The following is a 13,208-nucleotide window of genomic DNA, read 5'->3' on the forward strand; positions in this document are numbered from 1 at the left end:
TGCTCTAATGTTATATGAATGTAAATGAATATAATTGAAATGCTGGGTAGTGGTTGCTTTTGGGTTATATATTGGTAACAAATTTAAACAAACAACATAAATATAACCATTTATATTTTTATTTATTACTTACAAAAATTTAGAATTATTAACTAAATAACATCGTAAACACATTAACCTATTTTATAAATTATAACCAGTTTATTAAAGGTAATGAAACAAATTGGTTTTCTACATGAGACGGAATTAAGACACATTTTGTGACAATATCAGTGATATTGACAAATCTAATAGTAGAGCCTAAATTACGGAGCAAGAATATGTTCAAAGTCTGACTCTCAATTGGATAATGAAAGAACGGCTGCTTGAATGAAAAAGGTCTGACCTCTGCAATATCAGCCGTGTGATTTTTTACTAAACATACTTGACCATTTTTTAATAGAAAACAATTATCCCCCTTCTTGTTGGAAAATTTACATTTTGTAATGTCGTTCTCTTTCGAAGTGACCTCGAAGGAGAAAATTTTCACTCCTCCGCTCGCCCGCTTGAGAAAAAAGCAGGCCGCTACTGTGAACTTTGCCCTCAAATATTTGACCTCCAAGTGCCCATTCAACGGAAAGATCAGTACCACGTCATTTGTAATTTTTAGCTTGATTTTTTAACATTGATCACTAAGCTTATCTCGTGTAGCTTAAAAAAAGGTTCCATTGTCAGTAATGGTGGCGCAGACAAAAACTGCGACAACGACAAGGGCGCAAAAGTTCATGACGGACTATGAGTCGAAATAATTTTGGGGAGAAGGTAACGATTTTTTATTTATTGGGGCAAAGATAGCTCTCCATCCGGTATTTGGAAATAACTATAAGAACCACGGTTTTTATACCATTCGGCACAAAATGTTGGGCACGTCGCAAAATTTTTTGCATGGAAATATGCACTGTTTGTTTGTGGAAAATTCCAAAATGAATTATTGAATTATCTATTACGTTAACAATGTTCGCTTTCGCTATCAACATGTGTACTTGTTGATGAAGGTTGAAATTAAAATGATAAATGAAACCAGGGCCCCATTTTTCATGGTACTTTTCACTCTGCACTTTTCAACTTTTCACCAATTTTGCAAAGCAGAGGGTTTTTCAGCGACCGCGATTTGTAAAGTGAAAAGTGAAAAGTGAAAAGTCGAAACCGCAGAGGTTTTGAAAAGTGCAGAGAAGGGACCCGTTTTTCAACGTGTCGCTCTGCAAAATATTCTCTACACTTTGCACAAAAAAGTGCAAAAGGTCTAGAGGCACTTCACTCCTCACTTTTCAAAACTTTTACTCCGGCTCCGTCAATTTCGCGAAATATAATTAGGGATAATACTTTGACTTTCACTCCTCACTGAGGAGTGAAAATAGTGAGGAGTCCTCACTATTTGCATAAATAGTTATTTATTGCTAGCATTTAATTACAATGAAGAGGTGTATCTTGGTTATCTCCGATTTTTACTGGAGTAATTTTAAATTGCCACGCTCAGAAATATGCCGACCCATATTTTTTTGCGTTTTTCAGAATGCGTATGTTTTCACCCGTAGTGGAATTTCTAAAAAATCGGTCAAAATCAGAATTTGTCAAAACGCTGTCACTTTTTGAATTTTAACCCGATTTAAAAAATGAAGCACAGTTTGTTCTCAGAATTGCTCTTAAATTATAAAAACCCCATTAAAAAAATTTTTAATTTTAAAAAACTTAGAAATAACATTAATAACGTAAAATTTCATAAAATGAAGTTTTATAGTGCTTCTTACCAAAAATTATTTTTGATTTTTGAAATCGGGTTAAAATTCGAATAGTGACAGCGTCTTGAAAAATTCTAATTTTTTAAAATTCCGTAACTGGCGAAAACATTTGCATTTTGGAAACCCCCAAAAATATGGATCCGCTTATTTATAAGCGTGAACAATTTAAAATTAGTCCGGTAAAAATCGGCGATAATCACGTCCACACCTCATCATTGTTAGATTGAGCAATAATGGGGGTCTCCCAACGCACATATTCTCACAGATTTCGACCGAAGTAGTGTCAATCGATCAAAAATTTAACTAGTATGAAATTTGCAATATTTGCATCCGAAAAAGACAAAGCGGGGAGTAAAATCGGTGCATTTTGCAGTTGAATTTTTCTCAAAACTCTCGCTTCTCGTGATACATTTTTCAAAATAATTGCTTCATTTGTATACCATATTAATCCTATCTTAATTGATATTAAGAAATTCATTACAAAAGTTGCTTCTTAATTTTAAATAGGCTAGGAAGCCGTTCGTAGATATATTTAAAGAAGAATCTGAGTGCTAAGAGTTTTGCAATTTGTCGTAGTTCCATGCACGGACCATAATCATGAAAATTATACTGTCTAAAATTTCTACCAACGCCTTTCTAACCTATAAACAAATTGATAGAATCAATTTTTGCAATGAATTTATTAATATTAACTAAGATAAACTAATCCAAGGACTTTTGTTAACGATTTTATAATTGACATTAATTAGTAATTAGAAAGATTCTGAAGAAGGACAGAAATTGTGCAAATTAGTTAGTTAAATAATTTTATAAATCGCAGGGATTATTCTGCACGGAGCGATAATTTTGAGAGGGGAGAAAATGTTACTCTGCAAAATCTCTTTGCATTTGACCTTTTTCTGCAGAGTGAAAAGTGCAGAGTTCACGATGCATAAAAAACGCTCTGCCTTTTCACTTTTCCGAAAGTGCAGAGTGAAAAGTGCAAAGTGAAAAGCGTGACCATGAAAAATTGGGCCCTGGTCGCAATCTGGGAGAATCCGGCTTTCTCATGTTGAGTGAGTAAAATACGTAGGATTCATTTCATGAGTGCCATGGTTTTCATGATATTTCATGAGGAAAGACAAACAAGTTGGTCCAGTGATAGGTAGATAACTTGTGTAACTCTGGATGTAAATTTCTGATATAAAAATTTACCCTTTACGATTACGATTTGTCTGCCCATGTGTGTAGGTGTGTCTGTATATATTTATAACTATTGTGCACCATGGTTATCATTTGTGTCCATGAAATACATACATATGTAAATGCAGTCTTAAATTAAATTTGGGAAGGATAGGATTTATTTTCATATCTTAGATATGATTAGATTATAGCATTATAATAAAATAGGTAATGCGCACTTTTAAATAGACTATTCAAATTCTCAAGCAACAATTATAACTCAGCTATTCTCACGCTAAATGTATCAGTTGCAGCCAAAAAAAACGCGTAGCCCGGACCTTTTTCGTAGATATTTAACTATTTACATATCCGAATACCACGAAATTACCAATTAAAAAAATATCTGTAATATGCACAGCCGTAGAGTGAAAGTGGTTTATGTAATTAGACTAATTCAACAATTTATTTATCTTTCCTGATTAAAACGCAAGCAATAAATTAATACTATTTTCCAACATGAACATCAATATTGTAGTCTTCACGTTGTTCGTTATTCTCGAAAATCGCGCTGTTCCTAAGCCAACCGGAATCGCGATCGGTTTCAAATAGTACAACTCCTTCAAGTAAATTTTCCTCTCAGGTTCCCCCATTTTTTGGAGGATCTCAAGCCTTCTAAATTGCAGTAACACCTTAACCGAAGTCTCGTCCAGATTGGCCAACGTGTCCAAAATAATTTTCGTCAAAATTACCGCGCTCACACTAACGCCTAAGCAAAACCCCGTCATGTAAACGTCATTAACAGCATGCAGCTTAATGACGACGAACGTACAGCCTGAAACGGCAACCGTTCCGGCAACAATGGCCAAACTCGCGGTAGATTTCATGGGGGCTTCCAAACTTTGAAATATTATGGGTAAAACTTTATAAATTTTCAAATGTGACCAAAGCCCGTGTTGAATTATGTTCTCCTGAAAGGTATCAGTTAAGCGGGACACACTAGATAGATAGGAAACCACCACTTTGCCGATAAGGATGGTTAACCCGATACAAAATGCCGCCAAACGGAAACCTTCGTACAAGAAAACTGTGACACAGCCGACTCTGACTAAGAACATGGCAAAATAGAAGAGTGCTTCTGAATTAAAGGCGAAAAATAAGAGAAGTTTGCGCAGTTGGGGAATCATGTTTAGGACGAATTCAAAGAAGGGGAGGAGCGGATCCACTGTGAGGAATGTTGTGACCGCGGCGTCTATCGGCGTGACGAAGTAGTACATCCAGACGAGGAGTTTGAAACCGAGGAGAACTGTTTTCTCGAGGAGGGTGGCTTTCACGGGGATGTGTTTCGTTTGACTGCTGTCTGTAAAATTTGGATAACGAGATTTGTAAAATACGTGCCCTCATTGCGACCATCATTCTCAAAACAGAACAAAAATTCGATTCGATTCGTCGAGTTTCGAACCGAGTCCATTAATACAAACTGGAACTCGACCATACCTGTGCAGCTTCACTCAATTTCGGCGAATTGAAGCCTCATTCACGATGAAGGGAGTGAAGGAGAATGAAGCTGAGTGAGGGAGTTGAAAATTTTGATCGAGTGAGTGAAGGTGAGTGAGGGAGGCCAAAATGAGTGGAATGAAGGGTGAAGGAGATGAAGGCGGCTTCATCTCTTCACTCCTTCGTCTAAGGGGAAGAAGGGTGAAGTAATATGGGGTAGATAATTAGTTTACATACTCAAATAAGCGTCGCAATATAAACATAGTATCGTCTCATATTACCCCACACAATTTTAATTATGATGACACGAGGGACTTAATTGAATGAAAGAAAGAGTGAGGAAAATAGGTGAGTGAGGGGAATGAGAATGAGTGAAGTGAAGGGATTGAGTGAGTGAAAGGAATGAAGGAGTGAGAATGGGATTTGTCAGTGAGTGAAGCCTCACTCAGCCTTCCTTCACGCGAGTAAGGGGAGTGAAGGGCAATTTGTGTCGAGGTGGAAATAAGTGAAGTTGAGTGAAGTGAGATTCACTTGCACAGGTATGAACTCGACGGATCCAGTCATACTCGACTCGAAAATTTAATCGAGTTAACAGTGGACTCGAATTCGGTTCGCTTCGGGACTCGATAAATCGAATCGACTTAACTCGACTCATTTGGAGCTCTATGAACACCAATTTACATATTACTACAACCTTTTTAAAGGGCATACAAATCTGGGACTGCCTCTTTTTAAAAGTGTTCGTTTTTCCCGATTATCTATTTACCTTTTCTTAGTTCTTCCTCCCACCGGAAGATCTCGTTGCACATGAAAATTGCGTCACTTTGGTACACCAACATCCACAACGTGTAGAAGACAAGCCCACTAAAGCAGGCGATGCCCAGCACGAACCACCCCCACATTTTCGCATCCCCCATCGGCCTTGCCACCAAAGGGGTTCGGAGCCGCGTAGCGACAATGAAGAGAAACACGGCTGAGGCAAAGATAAACGCTGGGAAAAGTGAGACGACCCGGTCATTGCGCCGTTTTACTTTGGATAGTCGAATCCCATTACCTTTCGTGCGACGGATTTCGAACGGAAGTTTATACATGAGCGGGAAATGGTCGAAATACAAGTTTTGCAAGGTTTGCAAAAGCTCGATGTACGTTGATAACATTATTTCATGAAGTACTTTTTATTGTAAGAACGTTTCTGAAAGCAAGTAGTGTTTTTGCATCCAATTTTGCGACTGGATATAACTTAAAATAAATTCACTTGACGAAAACATTACTCAACTTAGAAGCAATTAATTAATTGAAAGGTTTTCCGTCTTATATATAAATCAGTAAATATTTAAAATCAAATTCCCCCCAAGGTAATCAACTATATTGTTTCAGTATGTAATGTACGCACGTATGTACATACGTTCATAGTTTAAAAATATTTGACCTTTAAATATCCATCAAGGAATAATCTAAGCAATTGATCTGATTATTTTCTGGATGAACATAGAAATTAACTGATTAACGAAATTTTTCCAGTTCGATATTGCGTTGCCCATGTACTTCAGATTATTATCGTACGTATTAGAGTTACACACGTGTACACATTTAGGGAACGTCCATATATTACGTTATCATTTTATTGAGTGGGTGGCTTAGGTCTTCCTGTCTTTTTTATGTTAAAATTACATATCCCTTAATGTATGTATACGTTGGGTGGGTGATTGCTAAATTCGAGGACTTATTATGACGTAATATATGGATGGCCCCGTATGTAAGATGCTTTCTACGATGTAGGCTAAAAACTTAATTAAAAGTATCACATCCACAAAATCATAATTACGGTAAGTCCAGATCGAAGTTGCTTTACATACGAATATAAAAAATAAAAAATATAAAATATAAAAAATATCTATATATGTATTTCCTACCAATGTACATAGATTGATGATGTGGTAAAATTATTAAAAAATTGGTGCTTAACAAATTAATGCAGGCTGCTTCTAGCATCGAGCTAGGTTAGCTACAAAAATTGAAAGCATAATTAAAGAAAATCAGACGTCAAGTTCGATACAGAAGAAAAAGTTTTATTAATTGACGTTTGCGTAATATTTATTATGCATGCCAATTTTTTGTGTCTAATTATTAACAATTAAGAGTTAATTGAAAACATTAATGTTCCTTGTCTGTAAACTTATTGACCCAAAAATCAAATTCCGAATCCGGACAATCGTTTACTCTTTCGTGCAGCAATAGTCCTTTCGTCCCCACCCGAACAGCCCACATTTCTTGTCATACTGGAATTCCGTCATGCCACGCCCACCCGTCGCCGCGGTGCTACACCGTGTTTGCACGATAGTCCCAAACTCGCGGCACCCACTGTATCCGCATTCCCGAGCTAAACAATGTTTTAAGGAAATTTATATATTTCGAAATTGTATTAGCAACTAAAATTTTGAGGAAATTCACGCAGGTAGATATTAGCAACATTATACATACATATTCTGTAAATTTACAAACTTTTACAAAATTTTGCAAATAGGCCTAAGGAAAAGTAGCTTACAAGTTTTTGTAAACGAACCCTTGATCAAAAGCTCTTTTTTATTTTGTAATAATTAATAAAATTATTTTAAATAACGGATTTTGCAAGGATACCAATTGATGGGTAAATTGCGTCAATATTTAGCAATCCAAAACCGACGGATACCTATTTACCTTGAGTCCCAATCGTTACGGCACAGAGTAAAATTGTGCAAAAGACAATTGCAGTGGAAAATTTCATGGTTCCGCGTGAAATTCTAGTCCTTTTTGTTCAGAAGAAAGTAACGGTTTTGTTGTCCGTGTCGGGACAAAGGCTAATCTTCTTCTGATTGCAATAGCAGGCATAGGAAAACTTTTTATATCAACGAAACCGCATATTGTTATGCACATTTCTCGGAAAAAGTCAAACTTATATAAATATGTATATTTAATCTGTCTTTCACTTCTGCCTGTGCGCGTGATAATCACAACCGAATCTTGTATGACATCGAATAATGTAAATAATCAGTGTCACTGAATTATTTACTTAAAAAAATACCAATTGTGTTTAAGCAGTATTAATGGGTGGAATTAAAATTGTGGAATATTTATTGATTTCTCAAATTATAATAAATACTTATATATGTAGGAATCAAGAGTTCATAAGGTACATACATATGTATCTCACTCATCTTTTGAACATCAAATATGTACATACATACCTACGTTAATAAATATTCATTATCATGGACCAATAACTGTCATGAGTCGAGAAGAGTGCGCAGCAGAAATTGAGTATAGCATAATGAGTCGAAGAGGAATTTTATTATCATGAATTAAATGTTCTCAACATTATGCATGCATAACGCCAACTGGGATGTCTTTCTCCGCATTATGTATTCGATACATAACATTTAAAGTTAAGATGTATTAAAAATCGGCGACGAGGAAATTGTCCGTATATACTTACTTTTGAGATTTTTTTACGGAGTTTGAAATTTAAAAAATAATGAGATCATGGCGATATAAAAATTATGTCATTGCAACGTTAACAAACAGAATTTACATAGCAGATCACTCGTCACTCGACAAATAAAAAAGTATAGGTTTCGAGTTTTGGGTCCTTGCAACTCGAAATTTTTTCTTTGACACCTTACATATTTCTTAATTCAGTTAACAAATTGGCCATTGCGTCCTGAATATATTTATTTATCACACAATTGCGACACATTGCTTACTTCAGACTACAAATTTCTCAAGTTGAGTCTATGTAAATATGTATGAATATTAACTAGTAAAAATTAGTGGAATGGTTGCATGTCCGGGTGTAACGAAGTTTAACGAACTTATTTATTTGGGAGAAGTTCACAACTTGGTCTATGTACATACATTCCTCATGGAGAAAAGGTCTATTTTATTTTTAGAAAAGGAGTAAACTGAACGATAAAAAAATAGGATTAAAATTAAACATATTTACTTCATCGACCAGACAGCTCTGCTTTAAAGATTGCCATTAAATCATCGATTCTCCCGTCTAAAAATTATTTATTGTCATGGAAACGATCAACCCAGTTGAACAAGCTGCCCCCGACAACTATACTGACACGGCCATGTCGGAAGCTTTGATGAATCCGTTGGTGAGTCAATACCGACATAATTCATTATTTAATTTTGTTGTTCAAATAATATATTTCCGTTCAAAATTCATTCGATTGAAAGACTATAAAAAATATTTATTTATTGTAAATTTTGCATTAATTTTATCTCAAATTTGGTACATTGGATGGATTTCGCAATACATATATATCCCATATATATTTTAGGCGTAATGTACAGTGAAACATGAGTAGTTAATAAAATTATGCATTTCCTCTTCATGAATACAGATACGAAAGGAATAAATATTAATTCAAGACTAATATTCATTCATTCGAAAATTATGAAAAAAAATATTCCATCATTACTCATGAATTTGTTGAATACATACATAACTTATTATTTAATTCTGTATTTAATAACTGAACGTGAACAATTATACATTCGTAACGCATAAGTATATCTAATAATTTTAAAATTTCCCAAGGTTCTCGACCTCATATTCGCCAAACTAAGCGTCCGCGGCTTGAAAACGTGTCGCCTCGTGTGCCGTGAGTGGGCCGATGTCGGCGTCAATTTACTCGCCAAGCGGACCTTCCTCCAACTCCATAAGCTCTTCCGGTACGACGATGCATCCAAGTTATTCCAGGTGAACCACGTGGATTCCAAATTAACCCAGCGCCTTATCATCTACAACACCTTGTTCCCCTCCATTCCGACCAACGATAAGACCAGCGTCCTCACTGAAGCGATAAGAATGCTAGATTCGACAAAAATCCAAAACATTTCCGTTTTCTTTAAACCCCAGAAATTTAGGGGTCTCCAAATCCCCAAAGGTAAAGTTCAGCCGTGTCGACTCCTCCCAATTCTGAGTAACTTGACTTCCATCAAGTTCGAGCTTTTCGGAATTATTCGAGAAAAAACGAGGAACTCGTTTCACCCTGTGCTCCAAATTTTGATCGACGCTGCACCAAACTTGACCTCTTTGGATGTTTCGGGATCATTCTATCCGAATTTGGAGGGTTGTAAAAAGCTCAAGATTTTGAAACTCTTTAACGTGAAGTGTGCCGATACTAGAATATGTCCTAAGCTGGACGTGGCCGCGGTGACGAGAATGTTAGCACAGGTGAAGGACTCCCTGGAGGAGATGGAATTGCGCCACATCGGGGGTGTCGTTTCTCAGGTAAGCATTAAGCAAACCATGGAAGAGACCTTGTACAAAAAGTCATTGATTTTGATGCTGTCTAGCTGTAATACTGCACTCTTAAAAATAATGTTTCCCCTTTTGAGAACAAAATATGAATTTTATATACTACGCTAAATAAATACAGAGTAGCATTAACTTGATCAAGAGGAAAGCTTACTCTGGATTTATGTCGAATAGTTTACTCAATATACATTAAACTAAACCAAATCGTATTTTCTTTTGAAAAGTATAACATTATTTTTAAGAGTGTATTCAATATTTCTTCGGATCCTTAGTATGTATTCTTCGCATCGTAAAATAACTTACGACGCTTACAAGATTTTGTAAGCGGCGTAAAATTTTCTCATCGTAAATTACGTTACTATCTACACTTCGGATTTGCACTAAACCTGACCCCTTGTTTTTTTTGAAAACTATTTTACGATACCAAGGATACGAAGAAATTTAATGAATAACGGGAATCGAAATGTGGGACTGTAGCTCCTATAAAAAATCAAAAAGTTGTGCATAATTTGAAATCCAAATTTGGCATACATTTTAGCACCATAATCTTGAGGTTCCAGTCATGTCGCAACTCGCCTCTCTCACCCTCAACCCGGCTCATTTGAATTTAAGCCACGCCCTTTTTGACGGAAAGCATCTCCCAAAACTGAACCACCTCGAGTTAAACGACTATTTTGACGTCTCACCCGATTTGTCGACCCATTTGGACGTGTGGGGGCGACACGAAGGCGTTGTCTCTCTCTCGCTCCGACTGGATCATTACGGGCTGAACGATGCCATCGAGGGAAAGCTTGTCCAATTATTTCCCTCCGTTAAGAAGTTATACTTTCCACAGTACGGATGACACCCAAAGGATGGCACACTTCGAAATGTGGGATCTAGAACAGGCCTGCGTAACCGGAGACGGTGGAAGGTTTGGCCTGGATGCATTTCCCTTGCTTATCGGAGCCCTTAAGAACATATCAAAGTGGAAAGGTATGTACATATGTACACTCTTAAAAATAATGCTATTTTTTTGAAAAGTAAATGCTCTCTGAATTCTGTGCTACTGTAAAATTTGATATTTTTATGCCGTTCCTTCCTTATTAATATGTATCTACATGTCTATAAAACCTTTTGGTAAAAGTTTCCACATAGTCAATACAATTCGCTCAAATCTTTCTATAAAAAGTCGGTGTTAATTAATCTCGAATTACCAGAAATATTTAATTAGTATCTAGGTAATTAAGTCGGTGTTAATTTGACAGTAAATAATTTACTTTTCTACTGGTAATTGTGTATCAGTCAAATTTTGACCGATACACAAACTCTGGGTTAAGTATAGTTTGCTTAACGTAGAATTCAAAGTGCGTCTAATGTTCTAAAAGGTAACATTATTTTTAAGAGTGTATGCTTTTTTGGGGTAAAATCCTAAGCGAAAATAACAAGATTACATATAACTAACTGTTTTCTAGGCGTTAAACGCTTCGGCTTCAATAACACTTGCTTCACGTATGACAACTTCGTTCGCCACGTTGAAGACCTCGTCGAGTATAGTGCAAGTTTTAAACGGGTAGAACTCTCGGGTTATGTGGTAAGTCGGGAAAGGAAACAAATTGCGTTTTTTAAATTTTGTATAATGTAAATATATATGCATTTCTTTAGGAACCGGGAATTTTGGAATTACTTCGACCCATGCTTGCAGCTCGTGGTGCAGTCCTTGATTTATCTGGATATATGTTGAGTATACATCAAACGTAAATATGTACGGAGTTTCGTACCAATGTTTAATTTTGAACGGCAAGACGTTCACTTTTTTTATGATACAAATATTTCCAGTCTTAAAAATAAAGCGTTACATAGAAACGAATATAGAAAAGTAGCTTAATAAAGATTGAAATTTCTTTTCAAATGACACCGTACATAGATATATAACATTTTCGCATATTTGACCTGTGATCTCCACGTCACGGTGTTTAGGTCAAAAATATTGGCGGCGTCGAATTTGTAATGAAATTTCCTTTAAAATGACACATATAAAAAATTAATGCTAAAGTTAATTTTGGACCACGTCCCCTCTCGCCTGGCCTGGGGTGTGGTCAGGTTGACTCCGTTACCTATTTAACTCAATCGATAACTGTGTATAAATTAGAAGCACAATGGTGTAAACCCTTCTTGCGTATGTTTGAATTTATATTTATTATTATTTATTATTGTTGCTAATTTATTTATTAATGTTTATTATTTTTAATAATGTTGTGAAGTGGTAAAATTCTATGTAATCAATCAGGATAATTTATGTTTTGCATTTTCAAATATGATATAAATGTTAGCATAATAACTTAATAACGGTATTCTTGACCCGAAATAGGCGTCGTCTACTCTTTAGAGCAGCAATAGTCTTTTCTTCCCCAACCGAACAAGCCACACGTTACGTCATACTGGAATTCCGTCAAGCCACGCCCACCCGTCGCTGGGGTGTCGCATCTTGTCCGAACGATCCCCCCAAATTCTCGGCATCCACTGTACCCGCATTCTCGAGCTAGAGATATAGTTTTTCAAGACAATTATTTCGCAAACGAGAAATTCACTCTTAAAAATAGTGTTAACCCTTTGAAAAGTAACCGCACTCTGAAATTCAGAGTCTGAATTCTACATTAAGTAAGCTATTTCTAAATTCCGTGTAAAGTTTACTAATTGTCAAGTCAACGCTACGTTGGATTTAGTTTAGTTTACTTATTTGGAATCCAGAGTTTATTTATATTTTAAAGGAGTAACATCATTTTTAAGTGTGTATTTAAAAAAATCTTTAGTTACCTCTAGTTCCCGTCAGAGCGGTGCAGACTAGTGCACTGGCGTAAATAGGGGTAGGTGGGGGAGGTCCCACATATCGGCCCCCAAGATGAGACGGCCCCCGGCCGTCGGACGCTTGTGTGTATATATTATTGGATTTTTTCATTGACAATTAAAATATTTAAAGACAGGAATAATTAGTCGAAGTAATTTATATACTGGCAAATCTAAATCTGTTAGCATCTCTTGCACTAGTGCAGGTTGTTTTTAGTTTACAAAAAAAACATTTTTAGACAGGCTGTACACTCCGACCGGTAAAACAAGGACACCTAACAATTTGTCTAATTTCTCAAAGGCCCTTCAAGATATTTAGCTGCTTTTTTCACCATGACGTACTACAGTGTGTAGTAGTCTTGTTGCAAATTTTCGTTAAAATTAGTACAGGGGCGGAGAAATTATCAAATAATATGTTAAAATCAGGTGGCCAGTAAAACAAGGACACCTTTGGAATTATTGCTTTTTGAATCATTTATTTTGAACTTTGTCAATTCTGTTTCAGATCAATACTCAGAATAGCTATCCCCTTTATAGATGGTCGACAAATTTTAATTTTTCATCTACCCTATGTGCTGATTAATGACACTGGTTGGCATTGAATCACATGCATCAATGCATCTTTGTTTTACTTGGAAAAC

The 13,208-nt window shown here is 36.0% G+C and overlaps 1 protein-coding gene and 1 long non-coding RNA gene across 2 annotated transcripts; one reads left to right on the forward strand and one right to left on the reverse strand.

The window, feature by feature from the left end:
• Nucleotides 1-6,481: 6,481 nt before the first annotated feature.
• LOC110862385 lies at nucleotides 6,482-7,304 on the reverse strand. Its single transcript, XR_002549166.2, has 2 exons — nucleotides 7,131-7,304; nucleotides 6,482-6,813 (listed from the first exon to the last, which is right to left on the reverse strand). It is a non-coding gene; the product is annotated as an uncharacterized LOC110862385 (long non-coding RNA).
• Nucleotides 7,305-8,420: 1,116 nt separating this feature from the next.
• LOC118433496 lies at nucleotides 8,421-11,549 on the forward strand. Its single transcript, XM_035845468.1, has 5 exons — nucleotides 8,421-8,572; nucleotides 9,019-9,714; nucleotides 10,280-10,716; nucleotides 11,196-11,314; nucleotides 11,386-11,549. The coding sequence occupies exons 1-3, from the start codon at nucleotides 8,489-8,491 to the stop codon at nucleotides 10,583-10,585; spliced, it is 1,086 nt and encodes a 361-aa protein (XP_035701361.1). The 5' UTR covers nucleotides 8,421-8,488; the 3' UTR covers nucleotides 10,586-10,716; nucleotides 11,196-11,314; nucleotides 11,386-11,549.
• The last annotated feature ends 1,659 nt before the right edge of the window (nucleotides 11,550-13,208 follow it).

The sequence above is a fragment of the Folsomia candida genome, unplaced genomic scaffold, assembly GCF_002217175.1.
Source record: "Folsomia candida strain VU population unplaced genomic scaffold, ASM221717v1 Fcan01_Sc055, whole genome shotgun sequence".
Lineage (NCBI taxonomy): Eukaryota > Metazoa > Arthropoda > Collembola > Entomobryomorpha > Isotomidae > Folsomia > Folsomia candida.